Genomic DNA, 22,250 nt, shown 5'->3' on the forward strand with positions numbered 1-22,250 from the left:
GGTATAATAATAGGGTAGACAATAACATAATCCAAAAATATTTGTTACGCTGTGGAGCAATCCTTTCTGCACAGGCCGATGTTGCACTGATAAGTGGTGTCCTTACTTTGGTTCACACTCCGCACCTTTGCAGTTTGGGGAATTTTGCTGGGAAGTGTTGTCCTGGTATAATACGGGTGCCCTCGCTTCCAGCAGATCTGTTTGGGCCCTCCCCTTCCTGGTTCCCCAATTTTAGGGCCTTGATAAATTGCCACTTGAAACATTAAAAAAATGCTGAATGGGTTTTCTTCCTGCAGAACTTGCATGGATTTCTGCAAGCACTATTAAGTTGAATGAGACAGTACCTAGATATTCATGCCCAGCAGATTTGTTGCATACATTTCTACTATTCTATATAAAACCTTAGTTTCACACGTTGCTAGTAACATATACATAAAGAAAGAGAATCATTGCATAATCATAATTTGCTATTATAGTGTGAGACACCTAGGAAACACACAGCAGAGAGCAGGGTGCATCTGGGTAATGTAGTCTGAAGCGGGAGGTCACGTGGTCGGTAGGACTGGAACACCCATTTTCCCCTTGGAATGTAGAAAACGTCCCAGAGCCGAATGGGTGCAGATTTGGGAACGGAGTACACGCAGGAGGTGGGTGATGGCACAGCTTGTCTGCATTTTGTTTATCTACCTGGACATTTACATTGACAACCCCTTAAAGGGGAAATGGTCTGCGACCAGTTTTTGACACTTTACTCCTACCTCAACTACTGTCAAAAGAAAGGGTGAGTGGTAAAACTAACCAAATTTTACGTGTGCTGCTTTTTGGCATAAATTATTGGTGTACACGTGTGCCACCATGAGGTGATGCAAGTATGGCCAACAAGCCTAGCGAGTTTTATCACAGATAACAAAATTTTACATATCACTATTTGACAAGGCCTAAATGTAATAACAGAACTGATGTACTAGAATTAGAGCCATGATTGACGCTTGCAGAATAAGTACAGTGCATGTCAGACTGGTATTATACAGTAAATGTCTAAAGACAGCAGGGAAATTTACTTAAATTCCATTTTACTACAGAAATTGTAAAATTACTTTTATATCCATCATGAGATTTCAATTGCAAAAGTTATAAACACACAGAAAATCTAGGCCTATCTAAAAACACTTCAATATTAATAAAATACTTAATGAATTAAATAAAATGTCTAGTCTGCAGGGGTCCAGCAAGACCCCCAGCTATACAGCTTCCTATTCTTAAATCGATACTCCCTTCTCATAGCGCATCCCTAGGACTCACGTCTGGGACCCCACTGATCCAGAAAATGGAGAGGCAGGATACCCTTCTGCTTTTTCCCTGCACATCAGCGCTCCTGGCCAAGTGAATAAGACTGTGCTCCAGTTCAATGTACAGCAGGTGACCAGAAGCACAGCTATCTAAAGAAAATCCTTAAAAGGGGTCGACGACAGACCCCACACCGATTAGCTGCTCCAGCTGCCTCCGGACGTCCATGCTGGAAGAAGATGGCTCCAGTCACACCATAGCAGCCGAGCTTCAGCACTGCCCTTATTCAAGTAAATAGGTGCAGAGTTGCAGTTCTGCAGCATGGCCGCTATACTGTGACCGAAGCCATCTGCTTATGGCACTCCGGGAAATGAACACAGCATAACATCCGGTACCCGGCGGCAGCCGGAACAGCTGATCGGTGTTGTGTCCGGCTGTTGGACCCCCACTGATCATATACTTATGACCTATTATATGAACAGGTCATCAGTATAAAAAAACCGGTCTGTGCCCAGACAACACCTTTAGAGTAGGATTAAACCCAAAAAAAAAAACAAAAAAAAACGCACACTTTGGTTAGGCTTTTCTATTATTTCAGGCTAAATTTTTTATTTTTATTTAATTTTGCCAAGTCTAGAAAAGAAATCATGAAAAATTGTGAAGACGCCATCTTTAAGAAGGGAAGGCGATAAGGTAAACGGGATTCGAGATTACAATCAAGTTTAAAATTGAAAAAACGCTCAGTTTTTATTGCTTAGTCCCTCATCACACCTAGGAATATTAACGGCCAATTCGCCAATATAGCGAAAAATGTTTATGTAGATAGCTTGTGTAAGTACAGATCAAAAGAACATTCTGTCCCTAGACACGGACTGTAACCCTCATATACATAAGGGAACAATAAATGTCAAAAAGTATCTACTTTTTGGTCTTCTTGAGATTGTACTTACATGCAACTATTTCTTGTTTAATGATGAATTTTACATGCAACGCAGAGGTACCGCCATGGGTTCAAATGTTGCACCTACTTATGCTAAAATTGTCATGGCAGACCTCGAGGAGATGTCTGTCTGTGTCCCCCCACTTCAGTCATGTGCTGAGGTGGTGGCGTTACATTGACGACGTCTTCTTAATTTGGACAGGTGACACTTCTGACTTGGATATATTTTTTGAGACCCTTAATATCCGGATCTATTTTATTAAGTTTCCCATTATGGCTTCAGATACTAACCTGACTTCTTTGGACACTACGGTCCATATTTGTGATGGGAGACTGAAGACTGACATTTACATAAAACCAAGTGATTGTAACACTCTATTGAGCTTTGACAGCCACCATCCAGGTGGAATGATTAAATCCTTGCCCTACAGTCAATTGCTTAGGGTAAAGAGGATAGTTGATGACCCAAGGGATCTTGACATTAGACTGAATCAAATGACAGATTTCTTATTAGGGGTTACCCACCAAGTATTGTAAATAAACATTTAGAGAAGGTTAAACGACTAAATGGAGAAGAGTTATGTCAGAACAATAAGAGAATGACACAACCTAGGAGACTTCCAATGGTGTCTACATTTCATGTAGGGAGCTCTAATGTAGCAGGAATAATAAAAAAAGCATTGGCAGATCTTAGGCAATTATTATGACAAAGTTGTGGAATTTATATCCCCCCCCCCTCTATTTTCATATAGAAGACCTTACAATTTAAGAGACAGATTGGTTAAAACTGATGTTAGTAAAAGTGATATAGGACGGACCACTGTAGTACGTAAAGGATGTTTTCCTTGCCTTTCTTGTGATAATTGTCCATGATAAAAGGTGATTCCTCTATACATCCAATTACACATAAATCCTTTAATATCAATTCCTTCTATACGTGCAAGAGTAACTTTGTGATCTATGTGCTACAATGTCCATGTAACTTGATTTACGTGGGTGAAACGACGACGGAATGTCGCATTAGACTGAATAATCACAAGTCGAGTATACGCACTAAGAAGGTGGAGTTACCAGTAGCACGACATTTTTTAGAGGCAGGACATCAGGTCCAACATCTTAAATTTACTATCATTGATAGGGTACCCCCACCAAAACGAGGTGGTAATAGGGAGTTAATCTTGAAGCAACGTGAACTTCAGTGGATAACTAAACTCAATTCTTTATATCCATATGGTTTAAATGTAGACTATCCACTGAATGTTTATAAATAATATCTGTATCAACATATCTCTACTTCCCTTATAACTATCTGACATTATATTAATCTTTGACAATCTATGCTCTTCCTGATCTTCTCTCCCGGGATCCTGTTGATATCGTGGGATGGTAGTTGAAATATTTTTTATGTGTAAACCCTGTATGAGTCTATACAGTTTTGCATAAGGGAATAACTTCCTTTTTTTTGTTCTCTTCTCTTTTTAGAGTGTCAATGATATTATATGACTGGACCCACACGATCTGGAATTGGAGAGTTTGGACTCATATGTTATAATCCTCCCTCAACAATTATGCCTCCATTACATTTCTACATATAAAGAAGATCTTTGTCTCTTTAATAGCAAAAAATAATGAGAATTTTTTTGAAAAAATTTATTTTTTAATTTATTTTTTTGAGAAAATGTATTACCAAAGGTATGGTCTTGATGTATAATACAACAATTTCAATGTGAATGGGATTTGATTTTGAAAAAACATCTAGAAGTCTACTTTAGATTGGTCCATTTTGATATTATATGCTTTGTCCATGTTCACACTAGGGATCGGTGGCGTTTATGACCATTTTGATGAAGGTACAAAAAAAAAAAAAAAAACTTTATTTTTTTTATTTTTACAAATAATATATATATGCAACTAATGGATCCCTGAATTAATTTTGTCCATCATAATCTGTCCGGGGTGGGGAACCATCACCTGACGATATGGTAGATACTTTTTGACATTTATTGTTCCCTTATGGATATGAGGGTTACAGTCCGTGTCTAGGGACAGAATATTCTTTTGATCTGTACCTACACAAGCTATCTACATAAACATTTTTCGCTATTTTGGCGAATTGACCGTTAATATTCCTAGGTGTGATGAGGGACTAAGCAATAAAAACTGAGCGTTTTTTCAATTTTAAACTTGATTGTAATCTCGAATCCCGTTTACCTTATTGCCTTCCCTCCTTAAAGATGGCGTCTTCACACCCGAATGGGCAGTGACGTATATACACAGTCACGTTCATTATGATGGATGACTCATGCTGTGTCATCTGATGTTGCTTCTTTGTTCCCTTGACAACTATTGATCACATGTGCATCTTGACCCAATTGGTGGGTTAGTTGGAGGCATACTCAGTCTAAGGGTATGTGCACACACACTAATTATGTCCGTAATTGACGGACGTATTTCGGCCGCAAGTACCGGACCGAACACAGTGCAGGGAGCCGGGCTCCTAGCATCATACTTCTGTACGATGCTAGGAGTCCCTGCCTCGCTGCAGGAAAACTGTCTCGTACTGAAAACATGATTACAGTACGGGACAGTAGTTCCACGGAGAGGCAGGGACTCCTAGCATCGTACATAAGTATGATGCTAGGAGCCCAGCTCCCTGCACTGTGTTTGGTACTTGCGGCCGAAATACGTCCGTCGATTACGGACGTAATTAGTGTGTGTGCACATACGCTAAGACTCTACATGCTGTTAATGGAGGATGTCAAATACATATGAGTCCAGCTACAATGATTCCTCTTTCTAGATTGGGGAGTGCCAGCTGTTGATGTTTTTAATAATTACATCGCTTATATTTAATTAACTTAAATACTTTTTGTAACACGAGGATATTACAGTTTATGAAAAGCAATATGTTATATCATGTTTTATCTTTTGCAGCATTGATACTTATGTCACTACTCACTTTATATCATTGTATGATGAGAAAAAAATCCTTTTAGGCCCCATGCACACGAACGTGTTTTTGCTTCCGCAATTCCCCCGAAAATCTACGGGAGAATTGCGGACCCATTCATTTCTATGGGCCCATACACACTATCCGTGTTTTCACGGGTCCCCCGCATGTCCGCAAATCCGTGCCGCACAAACTCAGGACATGTCTTATTACGGCCCGCAAATTCGATGCAGACATGCCCGTAGAAGTCAATGGGCCCGTGTCAACCGCAGTTTGCGGAAGTGTTGCTAGGCGACGACTGGGAATGAGTTCTGTCGTCATCCTGTTTTACCTAGGTTTTTGTTTTTTATCCGCATTTTGCGGATTACATACGGATGAACTGCGGAGGACATTTCACGGAACACGGTCCTGGAATTTGTGGACCAGAAAAACACTACGGTCGTGTGCATGAGGCCTTATTGTATACTGATTGAGTGCACTGATTGTTTTGGGTTGTACCCCTTATATATACGTATGTATTCCTAACACACACTACTTGAAAATGCCTTAAATAGAGGAGGTGAAACGTGGTTCCATGTTGGATGAATAAATTCATTTTATTTGAGTGCTGCTTCACGTTCTCTTTTTTGGATATCTAACACATAAGGAGAGGTCACTCCTTTATTTTTGAAGCTGTGCACCAACCTAGAATAAGTGATACTCGGGTATCACACCCATCTCATATAAAAGTTAACAAACATTGGCATAATTAATTTACATCACTAAAGGTGTTTTCCGGAAGCAATTAACTAAATTTCTATTTGACTGCACATATAAAAATAATGTAATTTGTAATATATTTACGTTTTGATTTAATCTTATAACACCTGATTCCAGCGCTGGTCACGTGATGCGTCTCCAGTAGCAAAATCCTTACTTCCGGCGCTAGCCCCTCCATGATCTGAGTTCCGTTTTCCAGCTGGCTTAATGTACAGATAAGTCATTCCTGACGTCACTGAGGGAAGCGGTGGACCAGATACTCCCTTTCTTCTGATAGTTTCCGGTCTGTTTCTAGGGGAGAGAAACACTGCTTGTCTCCGAGAATGCGTGGTTTCTACACTAGCGGGGTTTACCACGCATGCCCACTCCTGCGCTATCACAGCACCTGCGCTTCAGTTTCTCCCCCTAGCAGCAGACCAGAAACTATCAGAAGAAATCAGAAGAAATCAGATGTCAGTAGCCAGTTGCTAGTAGCGCTCTCACAAGGACTCTGGCGCTGGGGTTAGGGGATTCCAGAGAGTTCCGGAGTAGAGCCTATACTAGCGCTCTGCCCGAGACTCCGGCTCTGGGGAAGACCCTGACAACACTGTCCACATATGGACAGCGATGGCAGGGGTTTCCACACACTGTCCACATATGGACAGCGATGGCAGGGGTTTCCACACACTGTCCACATATGGACAGCGATGGCAGGGGTTTCCACACACTGTCCACATATGAACAGCGATGGCAGGGGTTTCCACACACTGTCCATATATGAACAGCGATGGCAGGGGATTCCCCAGAGCTGAGTCCTGGTAAGCGCGATATTATAGGCTCTGCACCTGGACTCTGGAATCCCCTGACATCGCTGCACATATATGCAGAGTCCAGGAGCAGAGCCTATAATATCGCGCTGCCCAGGACTCAGCTCTGGGGAAGTGATGTCAGGGGATTCCACAGAGTCCCGGAGCAGAGCCTATACTAGCGCTCTGCTCTGGGACTCCGGCTCGGGGCTCAAATTAAGTTGTTTTTTTTACCATTATGTAAGAGAGAGTGTTGTTTGGTACAGCACTGATATGTTGCAGGTTTATCCTTAGTTCTCACTGATCTAATGAGAGCAGTAAAATGGCAACGGAGAGTGTTTATAGATGGGTGTAGTAGGCGTCAAGAGTCCCTGCTGCCAGCGCATTGCATGCTGGGACACAAGCGGTGCATGCCGGGTAAACAAACCTCTCAATGTAAACAAAAGAAAATAATGGTAAATTAAAAAATAAAAATGTAGATAATGATATTCAGGGGGCATTAATAGATAAATTGAGAAACCGTGATTTAAAAAAAAAAAAAAAAAAAATTGGAAAACCCATTTAAAGATATATTTGTGTATCTAGTACAAACAAAGTGCAGAGGGCATAATATGACCATATCGCAGTGTCGGATTTATGATAAAGAATATCAACATATAAATACATTCACATCAGTGTACACGCTTTGAATATCCATAATTGTATTCAAATAATCACATATGTATCAAATATCGTAATCTAGCAGATTTTGCATACAGAAAATATGAAAACGGCACTCACCCAGGAGAACTGACTATCCACATGTTCGTGTGTGTATGTTTTTTGCTAGCGCTTCTACGCCTGCGTCCTAGTCTCTCCCCGATAAGTTAGACAATAACATGTTGCTAAAACCCAATAAACGAGGCACATCTCACTATAGCCCAAAGACACCATCTTGCTAACTGGCAGACAGATCCTTATGTAAGCCCATAACCCTAATAAAACCGCCTCAAAGTAGGGAGAACTATACACACACACACTTTCCCAGGCAACGCCTGTAAACAATCAATATCTTAACCCCTTCCCGTCGTAAACAACTTTCAGATTTTAATTTTTTCCTCCCCACCTTCCAAAAGTCATAACTTTTTTATTTTTCCGCCGATACAGTCCTATGAGGGCTTGATTTTTGCGAGACGAGTTGTAGTTTTTAGTAGCACCATTTATTGTGCCATATAATGTACTAGGAAACGGGAACAAATTATTTGTGGGGTAGAAAATGAAAAAAAAAAAACAGTGATTCCTCCATTATTTTCTGCGCTTCGTTTTTTACGGAATTCACTGTGCAATTAAAACAACATGTTAACTTTATTCCGCGCGTCAATAAGATTACGGCGATACCAAATATATATACGTTTTGTACATGTAAAATATATAAAAAAAACTAAAGAGTAAAAATGTAAAATCTATTTTGTGTCGCCAAACTCAGCCGCAAGTTTTTTATTTTTCGATTAAGTGGTATGAGGGCTTAGTTTTTGCAGGATAGACTAGTTTTTAAGGATACCGTTCTGGGGTTCATGCGACGTTTTGATCACTTCTTATTCCATTTTTTGTAGGAGATGAGGTGAGCGAAAAAATAGCGATTCTGGAGTTTACATTTTTATTTATTTTTTACGGAGTACACCGTGCGGGTTAAATAATGAAATATTGTTATAGTTCAGACTTTTACGCAAGCGGCGATACCAATTATGTTTATTTATTTTTTTACTATGCTCTAGGGGGAAAATGGGAAGAGGCTTTTTAATTTTTTTATTAATTTTTTTACATAAAAAAAACATAAAACTTTATTTTATTAATTTTAACTTTTTTTTTTTTTTTAGTCCCCCTAGGGGACTTCAACCAGCGATCGTTGGATCGATTGCACGATATACTGCATTACTAAAGTATTGCAGTATATCATCTTTCTGACAGGCTTCTATTAAGCCCTGCCAGCGGACACGTCAAATGTCGGGAAGGGGTTAATGCTTATAGCAATCCATCTCCCTTGGCAAGCTCTAAGCGGTGTGCGTCACACCAAATAATAAAGACAGACCAATGTCTCTATGATATCTATTCATTGCACTATGCCACATTAATTAAGCAAAATCTCAACATATATTCGGATCAAAAAGCCTGATAGCTCTTGGACTTTGACTATGAGCAGATATAACCAGCCCTGTAGATCAAAGGTCACATAGAAGAGAAAAAACCCTTTAAAACGTGCATATATCCTACCTACAACGGAGGCTCCTCTTTCAGCAAAAGCCAGGGCATAGGCTTTGCCCAAACCTAAAATAAAAGACACATTCATATTAGATTGCAAAACATAATTCGGTGATGCATACAAAACGGATGGAAAGTAAATTCTGAAATGACACAATTATACTGATAGACTGTCGATGTCAGTGGCCAATTGGAACATTCCTTAACCCTAATTTGCACAAATGATGAGAAACTAACAAACCTGCCGGAAATCTTCCAATCCGCAACAGCATAGTTTTCCATCAATGTCAACAACCAAACTAAAAAAAAAACAAAACATAAAACGAAACTTTGCTCTTCCTGCGCTGCTGTTCTAAACCAGTGCACATACCATATATTAGTAACTAAAGATTAAATATTACTCTTTCTTAAAGGGAAATAGAATTTATTTAAAATTCAGCCCCTTGTCAATCCTGTAAATGAAGCGGTCGGGCTATTACAGGGCTCCAATCTTAAAGGAAAGGGGTCGTGAAAAAAAAAAAAAAACATTTATATCAATTTGCTTTTAGTGTTTTATTAAAATAAATTTTATTTATTTGTGTGTTTGCGTTTAACTTTTTTTTTTTTTCTAACTTTTTCTTACACTATGGGGGCTACCATTTATTTTTTTCATCTCTCTATGTGTCGATTAACAACACATACAGAGATGGAATACGGCACATACATCCACATAGAGAATACGAACGGGAGCCGTTCCATTCACTATGGTGTACGCCGTCTGTGTGGGAACGGCGCATGCGCCGCTCCCACACAGTCCAAGTGGAAGGTCTTCGGACGAGCGACATCCGGCGCCATTTTCTTGTGGACCGGAAGCCGCGGCCGGACAGTAAGATGACGACTTCCGGTCGCGGCTTCCGGACATGTGATTAGAAGCAAGCACTATGAGCAGATGGACCGGAGGCGGCTGGAGCAGGTAAGTTATGTTTGTGTATGTTCGTGTTTTAGTGTGTGATTACCACTGTATGTAAGCCTACTACACTGTGTATTCGCTCAAAAAAATGGCGGCACACCGTGTAGGAGGTTTGAACATTCAATCCCCTCCTTTCTCCTGGCACTAGCCAGGATAAAGGAGGGGGGATTGTTTGAGGACGCTAGAGCGAGTGTGTCTTCTCAAATTTTGCAGCATAAAGCAATGTGGTTGCTTTACCACATGCCAATGCTGCAATTTTGGGAATTGCTCCCTCTAGTGACCAGCACTGGGAAATGTTATAAATTAGAATCTAATTTATAATATTTCCTGATTTGTGAAAAAATTAAAAAAAATTAGAACAATGTCTAATCATGTATATAATAAGGGTATGTGCACACACACTAATTACGTCCGTAATTGACGGACGTATTTCGGCCGTAAGTCCCGGACCGAACACAGTGCAGGGAGCCGGGCTCCTAGCATCATACTTATGTACGACGCTAGGAGTCCCTGCCTCGCTGCAGGACAACTATCCCGTACTGTAATCATGTTTTCAGTACGGGACAGTTGTCCTGCAGCGAGGCAGGGACTCCTAGCATCGTACATAAGTATGATGCTAGGGGCCCGGCTCCCTGCACAGTGTTCGGTCCGGTACTTGCGGCCGAAATACGTCCGTCAATTACAGACGTAATTAGTGTGTGTGCACATACCCTATCTGTTTAACTAAAAAAAAAAAAAAAAAAAAAAAAAAAAAAAAAAAAAAAAAGAAGTGGAGCTCCACTTTTCAGACACATTTTAAATCTATGCAGATTATTTAGAGCTCCAACGTTCTGGCTACCAGCAGCCACCACTAGAGGGAGCTTACTGCATACTGGTTTATGTTTCAGTTGCAAAAAGTTCCCTTTAGTGGCGACTGCAGGCAGACAAAGGTTTATGGTTTAAATCTGTCTCTATCAGAAAAGTGGCACTATAAAAAGGACATATTAAGATATTAGCAGAGAATTTCAAAACCTTTTTAAACAAAAAAATAAAAATACAAGATGGTATTCGAGGGTGGACATTCACTTTAAGGAACAAGCACACACAAAGATGGGCACATAAGCACACACTTTAAATAGGTTGACCACTTTCTGATGCAATTTCTAAAGCACCCAAGTTGCTATGTTCTGACACAACCAACTGTAAACACCCCCATCACTCACCCCTGCTCTCATTTCAGGGTACCCTTCTCCCCATGGAAGGGCTTACTAAACAGAGGGACGGCGCAATTATCCAGTCCATAGAATTCCAAGATGGTGGCGGTCACGTAATTTGGCCACGTGACCACCTCCCCGGCTGCCTGCTGTTCTGCACTGAACGGTTTTAGCACATGCGCAGCTTCAGAAGATTCTGCTGTCTGTATCTGCACACGCACTGAAGACGTTCTGCCATGATTCAGCGCCAGCGCAGTAGAGCAGGCATTTTAAAAATTTCGAGAGTGGCCAACCCCTTTATGGGCTGTGTATGGTGACAGCCCTCTAACTGTACCCCTATTAAAAAGGAATTTATAAGCACAGACCTTTTTAAGAAAAAGCATCTATTAGATGGTGTATCTAAAAGTCAGCAGAGGGCGCTACTGCCAAAAGAAGTTGTTTTTTCTGAACGATTGGCATCTATACAGTGTGCAAATTAAGTTGTGCCTCGAGCTGTAGCACCTATTCAGAGCACCATTCTAATTTGATAACTGTATGGAAATTAAGGTGCCATTTGTTCTGCACAGGTGCCAAGAAACAGCATTGCGTTTATGGCACTTTAGTGATAGAAGTATTTGAAGCCATGCTTACACCTCTCAGCCTGATTGGTACCTTATTTGGCATACAGAATGATTAAAATCAATGCCCCAAACGTCAGTACCAAAAGCTCATAAGATTTAGATATGCAACTAAGAAATTGTTCACACTGCATTCAGGACATATGCCCGGCATGCAAGTTAGAAGTGTGCCACCAGTGTCTATACCAGTCAAACGTACACCAAAAGACACTATTAGTATACGTTTGGTCTAATGAAGTCTATGGGCATGTCTATGTATATGTTGGGATATACTCTCAATGTATATGCTTATAGCAAATCTCAGGATGATAATATAGCCTAATGGATGCTCTTTCTTAACCCCTTCCCACTCCTGGACGTACTATTAGGTCATGGTAGCTGTATCGTTCGCACTCCATGACCTAATAGTACGTCACGGGAGGAACGGCCATTTCGGCCGTCTTCCCGACACATACTGTGACAGCTGCTGTCTCGTACAGCAGTTGCCGCAACTCCTATAGAGGGGGCAGATCGCGGTGTCCTCGGTGATTAACCCCTTAAAAGGGCACGTTCAATAGCTATCGCGGCTTTTTAGGGGTTAAACCACCATCGACGGCCTGCTACATGATAGCGGGCAGCGATGGTTGCTGTGGTAACCGGACGCCTAACAATGCTGTCCGGCTATGCCATCTACGGAAGCCTAGAGGGTCCTGACAAAGTCCGGACACACTATGCTTGCTTGCAGTCAGTTTATTAGAATTGCGATCAGGGCCTCATGCCCCTCAAGTCCCCTAGTGGGCCAAAAGTAATAAAGTAAAAAAAGTTTTAAAAGTAATAAAAGTAAAAGTAAAAATCCCCCTTTTTCCCTTCTCAGTCATTTATTAATAAAAATAAACTAATAAACTATACATAATTGGTATCGCCGCGTCCGTAACGGCCTGAACTACAAAATTATTTTGTTATTTATCTCACGCGGTGAACTCCATAATAGAAATTAATAAACCGTACCAGAATCACAATTGTTTGGTCACTTCACCTCCCTAAAAATGGAATAAAAAGAGATAAAAAAGTCGCATGTACCTAAACATGGTCCTAATCGAAACTGCAGTTCGTTACGCAAAAAAATAAGTCCTCGATTTCTTGTTGGAAAAATAGAAAAAAGTTAAGGATCTTAGAATAAGGTAACACAAAAAGGAAATTATTTTTTACAAAAAGTATTTTATTGTGTAAACGCCATAAGGCAAAAAAACAAACTAACTATAAACAATGTATCGCCGTAATCGTATCGCCCCACAGAATAAAGTGAATATGTCATTTATAGCGCATGGTGAACACTAAAAAAAATTTTAAACAACAATAGTAGAATTGTGTTTTTTTTTTTAGTTACCATGCCTCTTAAAAATAGAATAAAAACTGATCAAAAAGCTGCATGCACCCCATGAAAACTACAATGGATTCCTCAAGGGGTCTAGTTTCCAAAAAAGGGTCACTTTTGGGGGGTTTCCACTGTTTTGGCACCACAAGACCTCTTCAAACCGGACATGGTGCCTAATAAAAAGGAGGCCTCATAATCCTCTAGGTGCTCCTTTGCTTCTGAGGCCGGTGTTTCAGTCCATTACCGCACTAGGGCCACATGTGGGATATTTCTCAAAACTGCAGAATCTGGGCAATAAGTTGCGTTTCTCGGGTAAAACCTTCCGTTTTACAGAAAAAAAATTTGAATAAAAAAGGATTTTCTGCCCAAAAAAATAAATATGTCAATTTTACCTATACTTTGCTGTAAATTCCTGTGAAACACCTAAAGGGTTAATAAACTTTCTATATGCTGTTGTGAATACTTTGAGGGGTCTAGTTTCTAAAATGGGTTGTTTGATAGGGGTTTTTAATATATGGGCCCCTCAAAGCAACTTCAGAACTGAACTGGAACCTAAAAAAAAATAAAAAATATGAGGCAATACTTCGCTTCTTACATTATACTGATAATGAGCCGTGCCCACCCCGAGATGACCCCAGTTTTGACAGTTTGTATAAATGGAGACCCCTATTAGGCCTCATTTACACGAGCGTATTATACGCGCGTGCGACGCGCGTGCTTTTCACGCGTGTCGTACGCACCTATAATAGTCTATGGGGCTGTTTAGACGATGCGTGAATTTTGCGCTGCGTGAGTGCGTTGCGTAAAACTCACGACATGTTCTATATTCTTGCGTTTTTCACGCAACACGCACCCATTGACTTCAATGGGTGCGTGAAAACAACGCATACCACACGGACGGTCCTGGGTTGCATGCGCGAAAATCACGCAAGAGCTGTCAAAAGGATGAATGTAAACAGAAAAGCACCACGTGCTTTTCTGGTTACAAACATCCAAACGGAGTGTCAAATTAGAGATGAGCGCACCGAACTTCACCGGGTTCGGCCGAACTCGTTTTGACCGAACCCGGCAAAAAATGTTCGGGTACGCGACGTCAGGAGACAGTCACTGCCCACGGTGCTCAAAGACTTAAACTGTTTCAGCACCATGGACAGTGACTTTCGATCACAATATACATATACGTGTAAAAAAAAACAGAAGTTCTGACTTACCGATAAGTCCCGGCTCCTTCCTCCAGTCCGACCTCCCGGGATGACAATTAAGGCCAAGTGACAGCTGCAGCCAATCACAGGCCAAGCACAGGCTGCAGCCAATCACAGGCTGCAGCGGTCTCATGGACTGCCGCGTCATCCTGGGAGGTGGGGCCGGATGACAAGAGAGGGACGCGTCACCAAGGCAACGGCCGGGAGACCGGACTGGAGGAAGCAGGCAGTTCATGGTAAGTTTGAAAGTCTTTTTTTATTCACAGGTTGGTGTATATTGTGATCGGCAGTCACTGTCGAGGGTGCTGAAAGAGTTCCTGCCGATCAGTTAGCTCTTTCAGCACCTTGGACAGTGACGGGCGTTGACTAGCCTCATCTCTATGATGGCGGCTGCGCGAAAATCACGCAGCCGCGCATCATACACGGATGACACACGGAGCTGTCAATTGCCTTTTGCGCACGCAAAACGCAGCGTTTTTTTGCGCGCGCAAAACGCACACGCTCGTGTAAATGAGGCCTTAGACTGTTTCAGTGCCCGGTTTTCCCAAGCATACACCCCCGAGAAGTGTATTTCTATTGATGAGTCCCTGGTACATTTTAATGGGAGGCTTCAATTCCGCCAGTACCTGCCGGGTAAGAGGGCAAGGTATGGCGTGAAGATGTATAAGCTGTGCAAGAGTGCATCAGGGTATACCTACAAATTTAGGATATATAAAGGGAAGGACACCAGTATTCAGACCCCAGAATGCCCCCCCTTACTGGGAGTTAATGCAAAAATTGTGTGGGATTTGGTGCACCCACTGCTGGACCAGGGTTACCACCTCTACCTGGATAATTTTTATACCAGCGTCCCACTCTTCAACTGCCTCGCATCCAGAAGTACTGCGGTATGCGGCACTGCTAGAAAAAATCTGAGAGGCCTCCCTAAGACTCTGCTTGGGCAAACACTCAGAAGAGGTGAGAGCAGGGCACAATCTAGCAGCAACATATTGTGTGTCAAGTACAAGGACAAGAGAGATGCCACACCAGTACCCATGTACCTGTACGAGGTACCAGTACAGAGACCCCCAAACCAGACTGCATCCTGGACTACAATAGGTACATGGGAGGGGTGGACTTGTCAGATCAAGTCCTGAAGCCCTACAGTGCCATGCGGTGTGGTATAAGAAGCTGGCCGGGCACATCATACAGATGGCATTGTACAATGCGTACGTGCTACGTCGATGTGCAGGCCAGACGGGAACTTTCCTGGAAGTTCAAGAGGTGGTTATCAAGAAACTAATTTTTAGGGACCAAGAAGGGGGGGCACCTAGTACTTCTGGGAGGCCACACACACATGGTACCAGGGTAACACTTTCCAGGAGAAGTTCCCCAAACTGGCAAGAAGGGAAAAAGTCAAAAGAGGTGCAAAGTCTGCTATAAGAGGGGGATAAGGGAGGACACAATATATCAATGTGACACGTGTCCTGAAAAAGCAGAGCTCTGTATGAAAATGTGTTTTAAAATATATCATACATCCCTTGATTTTTAATCTACCCCAGTTTACTTACCCTGATGCACTCCGCACAGCTTATCCCCCCTCGTCTTTCCCTTCTGAGCCCTGCTGTGTGCCCAGGCAGATGATATGTAACAGCCACATGAAGGGTATTGCCGTACCCGTGAGAACCCACATTACAGTTTATGAGGTGTATGTCTCCGGTCAAAATGCTCACTACACCTCTAGATGAGTGCCTTAAGGGGTGTAGTTTTTAAAATGGGGTCACTTCTCAGGGGTTTCAACAGTACAGGTACCTCAGGGGCTTCTGCATTCATGACTTAGCACCAGAAAAGCTCCAGTAGGCCAAATGGTTGTCCTTCCCTTCTAAGCCCTGCAGTGTGGCCAGACAGCAGATAACAGCCACATGTAGGGTATTGCCGTACCCAGGAGACCCCACATTACAATTTATAGGGTGTATGTCTCCGGTGGCGCAAGCTGGGCACAATATATTGGACACTGAAATGGCATACATCTATAGAAAATTGGAAATCTCACACTGCACCATCTGCTGTGCATTACCTTTTAGACAATACCTGTGGGGTCAAAATCCTCACTACACCTCTAGATGAATGCCTTGAGGGGTGTAGATTTTAAAATGGGGTCGCTTCTTGGGGGCTTCCATTTCTTTGATACCTCTGGGGCTCCGCAAATGCAACATGGCGCCCGAAAACCAATCCAGCAAAATCTGGATTCCAAAGAACACACAGCGCTCCTTCCCTTCTGAGGCCTCCCATGGGCCCAAACAGTAGTTTATCACCACAAATGGACAATAAATTGGGTATTTTATTTCTTGTGAAAATAAGAAATTTTGAGCCAAAACGACATATTATTGGAAAAAATTTAATTTTTTTCAATTCACAGCCCAATTCAAATACGTGCTGTGAAAAAACTGTGGGGTCAAAATGGTAACAACAACCATAAATGAATTCCTCGAGGGGTGTAGTTTCCAAAATGGGGTCACTTTTGGGGAATTCCTACTTTTTTGGCACCTCAACACCTCTTCAAACCTGGCATGCTGCCTAAAATATATTCTAATTAAAAAAAAAAAAAAAAAAAAAAAAGAGGCCCCAAATGCACAACGTGCTTCTTTGATTCTAGGGCTTGTGTTTTGGTCCACGAGCGCACTAGAGCCACATGTGGGACATTTCTAAAAACTGCAGAATCTGGACAATACATATTTAGTAGTGTTTCTATTGTAAAACCTTGCGTTTTACAGAACAAAACTTATAAAAAATTTAAATTCAGCAAGAAAAATGAAATTTGCACATTTCACCTCCACTTTGCTTTAATTCCGGTGAAATGCCTAAGGCCCCATGCACACTTCAGTTTTTTCCTTCAAGGTGCTATCCGTTTTTGTCACTGATAGCACCCTGAACCCATTCATTTCAATGGGGCCATGCACACTACAGTTTTTTTGACGGTCCGTTGCGATCCAAAGTAGAGCATGTCCTACTTTGGTCCGGGATTCCGTGACCGTGAGGCCCATGCAAGTCAATGGGGCCGTCAAAAAAACTGAAGGCACACGGAAGGCATCCGTGTGCGACCGAGCCGTTGCCTAGCAACCGCCGGGGGGGCAGAAAAACATCAGAAAAATATTACACTAATCGGCAGCCACTTGTCTCTATCAATAACTGATAGAGGCTGCTGATTAAAAATAAAATAAAAAGCATTTCATACGTACCCTGTCGTTGTCTTGGTGACGAGTCACTCTTCTTCCTCCAGTCCGACCTTCTTTCCTGACGCGGCAGCCTGTGACTGGCTGCAGAGGCGGTCACGTGGGATGAAGCGTCATCCCTGGAGACCGGCCTTCTGACGTGCGTGACCGCCACTACAGCCTGTGATTGGCTGCAGCGGCGACATGGATTGAACGCCATCGCTGGAGGCCGGACAGGAGGAATGTCAGTATGAACTTATTTTATTACACTAAAATGGTATTTTCCGCGCGCCGAGCATGGTACTGTCAAGGCGGCTGAAAGAGTTACCGCCAATCAGTGCAGACCATTAACTCTTTCAGCACCCTGGACAGTACCATGCTCGGTGCACGGAAACACGGAGTGCACACGGAACTCACACGGCCGCTAAAACGGGTTCACGGACCCGTCAAAAGTGGCCATGAAAACGGTGATGTAAGTGTGCACGAGGCCTTAAGGGTTGAGAGAAAAAAAAACTTTCTAAATGCGGTTTTGAATACTTTAAGGGGTCTAGTTTTTAAAATGGGGTGTTTTATGGGGGTTTCTAATACATAGGCCCCTCAAAGCCACTTCAGAACTGAACAGGTACCTTAAAAAAAAAGGCTTTTGAAATTCTTAAAAATATGAGAAATTGCTGTTTATGTTCTAAGCCGTGTAACGTCCAAGAAAAATAAAAGTTCAAAAAAACGATGCAAATCTATACTAGACATATGAGAAATGTGAACTATTAACTATTTTGGGTGGTATAACCGTCTGTTTTACAAGCAGATGCATTTCAATTCAGAAAAATGCTATTTTTTCTAAACTCTCCAAATTTTGCAATTTTTCACAAATAAACACTGAATATATCGACCAAATTTTACCACTAACATAAAGCCCAATGTGTCATGAGAAAAAAAAAAGAAATCTCAGAATCGCTTGGATAGGTTTAAGCATTCTGAAGTTATTACCACATAAAGTGAAATATGTCAGATTTGAAAAATGGGCTCTGAGCCTTAAGGTCCAAACTAGGCTGTGTCCTTAAGGGGTTAAAGGGGTCTGTCTAGAGGCAAACTACCAGCAACAGTGCAAGCCAGAGAGTATCCCTGCACCAGTGCTAGCCAGTATATTTACACTACAAGAAACCAACACACAGAAAGGGTTACTTTAAATTGCACTGATGCAACTTATTTAAGCTCTGTTCACACTAGCATCCCGGTACTAATAAAGGTTAGGAAAAATTGATGCCTGTCCCCACGTTAGGAGCTCTCTCCTATTGTAACTTGGCACAGTGCTTTGCTCTCCCTGTAGGGAACATCATTCCCTACTCTGATCAGTGCAGCGATGAGACAAAACCGAATGGTATTAGCACATTGTGTTCAGCTACCTGTAAGGCCTCATACACACGACCGTTTTCGGTTCGTGATATATGGACCGGATGTCGGCCGCATTTCCCGGACTGAACACAGTTCAAGGAGCTGGACTCCTAGCATCATAGTTATGTATGACGCTGTGAGTCACTGACTCCCCGCGGAAATATGGTCCTGTACATCAGGCCTTGTTCACACAATGAAAATTTGCTGCAGATTTTCGCAGGTATTTTTCAAGCCAAAACCAGGAATCGAACCTAAACAGAAGAAATATATAAAAGGAAGGCTGTAAAAGGTCTTCTGTCCTGGATCCAATTTTAGCTTAAAAAAAAATGCATGAAAAATCTGCACTGTGCAAACAAGGCCTCAGAGCCTAAGGGACCTTTTACACCGGACAATTTTGGCCGTAAAAAGCGCCCGCCGAACGAGACGGCTCATTGAACTGCGCTCGATTGTTCCTTTCACAAGGACCAATGTATGAGGACGAAAGCTCGTTACTACAATCACCCGTCCCCATACGTTTCTATCATGTCAGAAGCACATCTCCCTGTTTACATAGGGAGATGTGCTGCCAACAACGATAATATATTGTGCTGCATAAACAAGTGTTTGCTCACTCATCAGCTGATCCTCAACCCGTGTTAAAGGGCTTTATGGCCTCATGCACACTTCCATCACCATCTTCACGGCCGTTTCTCACGGATCAGTGTGTCCTTTATGGTATCCGTGTGTACTCCGTGTTTGTTTCAAAAGGACGTTGTGCTTCCGTTTGACTTCCGAGTTTCCGTTTAAAAAAAACGGGAGGTATTGAACTTGTCACATGTCCCAGTCTGTGAACTTTGGCATGCCCTGCCGTTGCAAGGGCAATGGATCCGTCAAAAACGGGCGGCACATTGACTTCTATGGGCCAGACGGTCACGGAATCACTGACAAAAGTAGGACATGCTCTACTTTTGACGGAACGGAACAACGGATCCATCAAAATAACGGAAGTGTGCATGGGCCCATTGAAATGAATGGGTCAGGGTGTTATCAGTGACAAACAGATAGCACCCTGAAGGAAAAAACTGAGGTGGGCATGAGGCCTAAGAGAGGAGACATTGTTAAAGTCTAAAAAGCGGAGTAACCCACTACATCCGAGGCATGGTTAGCCTCTTAATGCCCTAGACACACCCCAGGGACCTTGGCATAGATGATCATAAAAAGCCTTCAAATTAAACCACAACCCCAAGAACATCCCCTCTTTTATTCTTTTTCAAATAGATCATGATGGACAACATCAAAAACCACAGAAACGCAAGTGTGAACAAAGCATTATAAAAGATTTCTGCCATTTATCCGTATTAGTAGTTGTGCCATCTTCTTTGAAACGTCCGCCACCTTGGGGACTGCGCTGCCCTCTACATTGTAATAACTGACTGGCATACCACTTGACAGCTCACTGGTCCTGGCACTTCTAGTGGCTTGTATTGGCAGAATTATGGCTGTGAACAGCACTAGCTCACGTCTTACAACACTTGTAAACCCAGGTGTGATAACTGCTGAATGAACACTTATGGCTGTCCCTATGCTGCATGGCAACACTTGGCCTTTGTAGTTTGACCTTTAGATCACCCGATCACCTGCACCGATAATCTGTATTCATTATGCACTTTAGTTCCAATATCTCTTCCCCACAATCCTCTCTGGTAATGACAAGAACCTCTAAATCAGCAGTCTGCTACTCGTGGCCCTCTATAGTGGTAAGACTACAACCCCCAGCACGCACTGGATGTCTGTTGGTTTCAGGACATGCTGAGTGCTGTGCTTTCACATCGCTGCAGGCGAATTACTGCAATGATGATGGGAGCTGCACGCTGTACACAATACATTACTATCTGCACAGTTTAAAGTGACTTGTCCATTAACTCCCAGCAGCGCTCACCTCCCCCTGCTCCGGTCACCAGAACCACTAGACCATCAAAGCGCAAAGTAGCAGCCATCTCGCACGTAGAATCCTCAGCTGTGACAGCGCCAGTCACCGGGACACAGTAGTTGAAGTGCGTCCCAAGCCTCAATCCGAGAACATAGGCGGGGCTACAAAGAAAATATCTTATTATAATTGGTTAGCTGGTGCATGACGGGCAATTGTTAGTAGAGTGGGCGGAACCACGTGTAACTGGAAGCAGCGCTGTAACCGTTACTAGCCCGGTGATGACTAATTATCTGATTCTTCATTCATTTTCATTAGTTAGCTCGTCATTAACTACCGTGTTCAGGTAAAACAGTGACAGACATCTTCCGTATCAGAAGTTATTCCTAGTTAAACTATTTGTTTTCCATAGCAACCAATCAGACTCCACGTTTAATTCATATTGTGAGGTGTAGAAACTGAGCTGAACTCTGATTGGTTGACATAGAAATCGATGACGCTTTTTTTTGAGACAATAAAGGGGCCCACATGCTATCACTCCTTAGACTCTCTAACCCCCCCTGGTGATGACACACGGAGCTGTTAAGTACCCTTTGGGTATGTTCACACGGCCTATTTACGGACGTAAATCGGGCGTTTTTGACCCGAATTACTCCCGAAAATAGAGCCTCCATAGCGCTGACAAACATATGCCCATTGAAAGCAATGGGCAGACGTTTGTCTGTTCACACGAGGCGTATATTTACGCGCCGCTGTCAAATGACGGCGCGTAAATAGACGCCCGCGTCAAAGAAGTGACCTGTCACTTCTTTGGCCGTAATTGGAGCCGTTATTCATTCACTCCAATGAATAGCAGCGCCAATTACGGCCGTAATTGACGCAGCGTTCAAGCGCCTGCACATGCCGGTACGGCTGAAATTACGGGGATGTTTTCAGGCTGAAACATCCCCGTAATTTCAGCCGTAACGGACGCCCTCGTGTGAACATACCCTTTGCGTGCGCAAAACGCTGCGTTTTTTGCACACGCAAAAAGCACACGCTCGTGTAAATCCGGCCTAAGGGTGCGCTCACATGTGGCATCATTTATTTGTATGCAGATGGAAAAATGATTCTGGAAAGCAGACAGATCTCTCTAGTACTTGTGTTGATATTTTTCCCACAGACATGCATTGTAGTTTTCCGCAAAGTATTTTTACGCTGTGGAAATTCAATGCAAGTATTCCACGTGGGAGCGCACCTTTATGTCGTGACAGACGTTGATTTCAGTGGTCTTTTACTTTGTCCTAACAGTGCAGTGGTTCAGCAGAACTTGCATCATATCTTTGTGCTTTAATTCCTGTTAAACGCCTAAAGGGTTAAGAAACTTTCTGAATACTTTGAGGGGTTCAGTTTTTAAAATGGGGTGATTTATCTGGACTTTCTAATATAGAAGGCCCTCAAAGCCACTTCAGATATGAGCTGGTCCCTGAAAAAATAGCCTTTTAAAA

General features: G+C 42.5%; 1 protein-coding gene across 1 annotated transcript in view; it reads right to left on the minus strand.

The window, feature by feature from the left end:
• HSD17B4 (hydroxysteroid 17-beta dehydrogenase 4) overlaps positions 1 to 20,913 on the minus strand; it is a 321,488-nt gene extending 300,575 nt beyond the window's left edge. The window contains exons 1-2 of the mRNA XM_075836285.1: positions 20,776 to 20,913; positions 8,972 to 9,025 (exon numbers count right to left, since the gene is read on the minus strand). Coding sequence (XP_075692400.1) covers positions 8,972 to 9,025; positions 20,776 to 20,833 — 112 coding nt within the window. The 5' untranslated portion in view covers positions 20,834 to 20,913. The remainder of the gene's footprint in view (positions 1 to 8,971; positions 9,026 to 20,775) is intronic.
• Between the last annotated feature and the right edge of the window lie 1,337 nt (positions 20,914 to 22,250).

Source organism: Rhinoderma darwinii, chromosome 1 (genome assembly GCF_050947455.1).
Source record: "Rhinoderma darwinii isolate aRhiDar2 chromosome 1, aRhiDar2.hap1, whole genome shotgun sequence".
NCBI lineage: Eukaryota > Metazoa > Chordata > Amphibia > Anura > Rhinodermatidae > Rhinoderma > Rhinoderma darwinii.